Consider the following 4,274-nt stretch of genomic DNA (forward strand, 5'->3'; position numbering starts at 1 on the left):
CATCCATGGCCGACACTGCTCCCACAAGACGTGGCTGTCCGCGCAGCGCTCCCGGTGAATGGCCCAACCACAACCCCGGCCCCGACCGCCGATCGCGCCGAGACTTTTCTCTCCACTACCCCCGTGCGAAATAGATTGTTTTGTGATCCAGGTGGCCAGCCCCGGCGCTCCGCCCTTGTCGTCCGTCCAATGTCTGTCGGTGCTCTGCTGGGGGCCGAGCAAACGCCTGCGGACGGAGGCACTCCGACCTCGCGTCCGCCAAGACCTCAACTTCCTTTTACGGGCGATAGTCTGGTTTGGGCGATATGATTGTGCCTGGAGCTCAGGAGTCGGGGACTCAGGAGAGATGGAGACGGGATTGCGGTCCTTGACTCCACGATGTGGAAAGCCCAACGTCTGAACCTGTGTCTGGGCGAGCGGTTGATCTGAGTATAAGAGAACTCGTCCAGTCCGCTAATATTCAAGTTTCTCACTCTCCAAGCATCCCACTTCGTCCTTCACTTCACCAGCATTGCTCTCCAGCTCATACCCTTCCTTCTTTGAACCAATTCACTCTTTGCTCTGTGAGCTTTTCATCCGTTCTCTTCACTACCCACAAACACCCGTTTCCACACAAACCCAAACAACCATCAAGATGTACTCCAAGGCCTTCCTTACCGCTCTCTTCGGCGCCTCTGTCGTCTCTGCCCACGGCTTCGTCGAGAAGATCACCGCTGGTGGCAAGTCCGTCGACGGTCTCAACCCTTCCAGCTACCCCTACGCGAGCACCAAGCCCACCACCCCTGGATGGGCCGCCACCAACACTGACCTCGGCTTCGTCGCCCCTGACGCCACTGGCGACGCCGACATCATCTGCCACCGCGGTGCTACCCCCGGTACCTCCTCCATCTCTGTTGCCGCCGGTTCTACCGTCACCCTCAAGGTAAGCTACCACGCTAACATGGTCCTGTCTCCGACTTTAACTAATGTTTTCCTTTCCAGTGGAACACCTGGCCCGACTCCCACAAGGGTCCCATCATGGACTACCTCGCCAAGTGCTCCGGCGACTGCACCTCCGCCACCAAGGCCGACCTGAAGTTCTTCAAGATCGCCGAGAAGGGTCTGTCCGGCTCTACCTGGGCCGCTGACGAGCTCCTCTCCAACAACCTCGAGTGGACCGTCAACATCCCCAGCGACATCGCCGCTGGCAACTACGTCCTCCGCCACGAGATCCTGGCTCTCCACTCTGCCGGCTCTGAGAACGGCGCCCAGTTCTACCCCCAGTGCATCAACCTCGAGGTCACTGGCGGTGGCTCTGCCAACCCCACTGGTGTTGCTGGCACCAGCCTGTACACCGCCAAGGACGACGGTGTCATCTTCGACAGTGAGTTAATCCTGAGCATTCTATATCTACAACATGCTAATCATTCATGCAGTCTACAACAACCCCACCAGCTACCCCATCCCGGGTCCCGCTGTCTACTCCTCCAAGAAGCGCAGCCACCCCCGCGACCTCTTCATCGTCGACTAAATGGTTTCTCGGCATCATCAACGCACGGGTGCGTAGTGTGGGAGTGAAGTTCACCGCAAAGACAGACGGCAGGCCTGTCGAATTGCCACCCTAGACGGGGATTTGAGCTCCATGGAGGGAATGCTTCTCACGTCTCGCTCATGACATTGCCCTTGCGCGATCATGCGGACGGTTTTTTTCAATATTCACTGTACATCAGTTCGCCTCGACGATCTTTCCTAGGCACCTTTTCGACCTGGAAATGAGCTTCGGCTGGAGGCAACCAGTTTTACAAAGCATCGTCAGTGTATATATTAGTCTTAGAGATGCAACAATTGATATGCTCTGAGTCAACAACATCTTTTTCTCGCACTCGTGAGACCATCGGGATTTGAAGCAGTGCTGATATTGCAGGGTAGTCTTGGCATTCCGGTAATTATCCCGATTTCCCGCGGGTCTGAATCGAACGCCAAGCCCGCGCAACCCACGTGTTACGCGCAAAGTTAAATGAAGCTTGGGCAGATGTTTGGACAACTCGAACTCAATTGCGCAGATAAAGTTCAAACCTTGTTTTGCAGAGACAACCGAGCCTGAAAGACACAAATGAATTCAACTCACTAAATCAATCGTTGTGCTAGTGAAAAAGGTCTTGGGCGACTTCTCATCTCCAGTCTTGATTTTTCTCGACCCGTCCGCCCCTGAGACCCGTCAAATTGATGGGAACAGGTCCTCAATTTCCTTGAAACCAGAAAAAAACGACTGGCGCGTAGGCCTCGCACTCTCGTTACACCATCAGCTTCATCCCGGCAGTCCACGTTGGGTTGGGGTATCCACTGGCATATAGAGATCTTGCTATTGGTGAGCAAGTGGCACCGTAAGGCTTGGCACGCCGATCACGCATTGCTTTTGAAGCGCCTGCACGTAATCGTTTTTGTCCGGGATAAAGGGACAAAATTCAAATGCCGTGCGGGCACGGAGCAGCGGATGACTCGTTCACGGTCGATGTCCACCTTATCAAGATCTTGAGGTCATGCAATATCGAACTTCAGGGAACATGTGTTTTCAGTGTTGGAATTTGTTTTGTCATGATAAGTCTGGTCGAAGTGCTTCAGTCTGTGTGTCAAGGAAGGTGTCTGACTGATCGGAATGTCTGTACCAACAGTTGTCACGTTCGAGTTGCGACATAGTGGTCTTGGGGATTACCACTGATTGAGTATTGGGATCTTCTGGTTTCTACATTCCTGCAAGTCACTGAATCAGGATGCATATTGCGCGGTGTTGTTGGGTTCAATGTTAGTTGTGGACTTCGTCAGTGTTTCTCGGCAACCAAGTGAGGCCGCCGAGACAAGATGAACTGTGCCCCCCACAACTCTGCTGCACGTCGGAGAGACTGGGAAAACCATGTTCAGTCAACCTTAACAGCCGTCGCATCTGCTCCAAGGCCTTGGCGTTATTAATGTGCAGATATTTGGCCCCCACCTCTGTGTTGTTACGCATGAGTTGTTTCCGTGGAAGATAGGTAGCCCAGAATTGTGGCTCACTCGTCGAGGAAGCGAGCATTGACTCGATCCGGCTTGCGATGCTGAGGTCCCCGTCCAACTAATCTCAAGTGAACGTTCGCGCCGAAATCATAAGATTCTCGAGAGGCAAGGCAGTGCTGGCAACATGCATCATAACGGTTTTTATTTGGGCGCTAGTAGTATGTGACTAGTTCCACCACTCCTCAGAATGATCCGTTCCATTCAGACCATTACCAAGACTTATCAAATTTAGTTCTGAGGCTTGGTCCTGCCTCCAAGAGACTCTGTGATGCATCAAGTTTGGCTTGCAAATTCTTCTTCTTCATCTATGACACCTCTCTACATTTAATCTGTGTGTTGAAGGTATGTTTTGAAGCACGACCCATGTATTGTGCGCTGAGTCCTACCTGAGCTGATATCAGAGTTCAAGTGACAGTCACACAAGGCATTAATTTTCATTCAAGTAAATCATCCAACTAAACCCGGGATTTATTCAAGTTGAAACTACGCGCCTTTGGGCATCTTTTGATTTCTTCACATGTACCTTACACCTGTTTGAACCCTGTGTCCGCATGGATGTATTCAAAATAGCCCATCATACCCAACATTTGATGATAGAACGTGCTTTTCCTACTTACGTTGATGAAGCCTCACGTTCTGGGTTAAACGCAATGTTGTTGGGTATGAGCCCGTTGACGAGGCCACACCGGAATGCTCTCGATTTCAAAAGAAAGGCCAATCATGAATGTCGTCGATTGTTTCAGCGATGTAGACCTGCATGGATACTACGAATTAGGGGCACAAACTGTGCTGCCCTTTAACGACTACTTACATTCGATCATTCTCCTTCCAATACGAATATTAGGCAATAGAGTGAGAGAAGCACACCATCTATTCCAAGTAAGGCGGTTCATCGTGTAGAAAAAAGGAAGCTCCTACCCTCGTTCAACATGATTTACGATACTGATATTCAAAGCATCATCGCGTGTGGAAGACGCCATGGCTTGAAACACCTAAAACTGCCACATTGAACACTTTTGGGTCGCAGCACGCAGGTCGGGGCGACATGGCTACAAGGAGATCTTCATAGACGATATCTGTACTGGGCACCGGGTTCTTAGGCAAAACTCCCTCCTACATACCAATCCACCAGCACCCACTGTTAGTGCTGCGCTGGGTCCGCCATATCAACACTAACACTGCTAAACCCATCCCACACAACTAGAACCCTCGCCCGCGATGGCCTCGCAGCCAGCCGCGGGCCC

The 4,274-nt window shown here is 51.8% G+C and overlaps 1 protein-coding gene across 1 annotated transcript; it reads left to right on the plus strand.

The window, feature by feature from the left end:
* Positions 1-634: 634 nt before the first annotated feature.
* On the plus strand, positions 635-1,510 carry COL26b_010070 (uncharacterized protein; the record flags this gene model as incomplete). The annotated part of the gene is made up of 3 exons (XM_053182781.1): positions 635-922; positions 982-1,363; positions 1,416-1,510. The coding sequence occupies 3 exons, from the start codon at positions 635-637 to the stop codon at positions 1,508-1,510; spliced, it is 765 nt and encodes a 254-aa protein (XP_053033317.1).
* Positions 1,511-4,274: the final 2,764 nt, after the last annotated feature.

The sequence above is a fragment of the Colletotrichum chrysophilum genome (assembly GCF_026319265.1).
Source record: "Colletotrichum chrysophilum strain AFK26 chromosome Unknown scaffold_103, whole genome shotgun sequence".
NCBI lineage: Eukaryota > Fungi > Ascomycota > Sordariomycetes > Glomerellales > Glomerellaceae > Colletotrichum > Colletotrichum chrysophilum.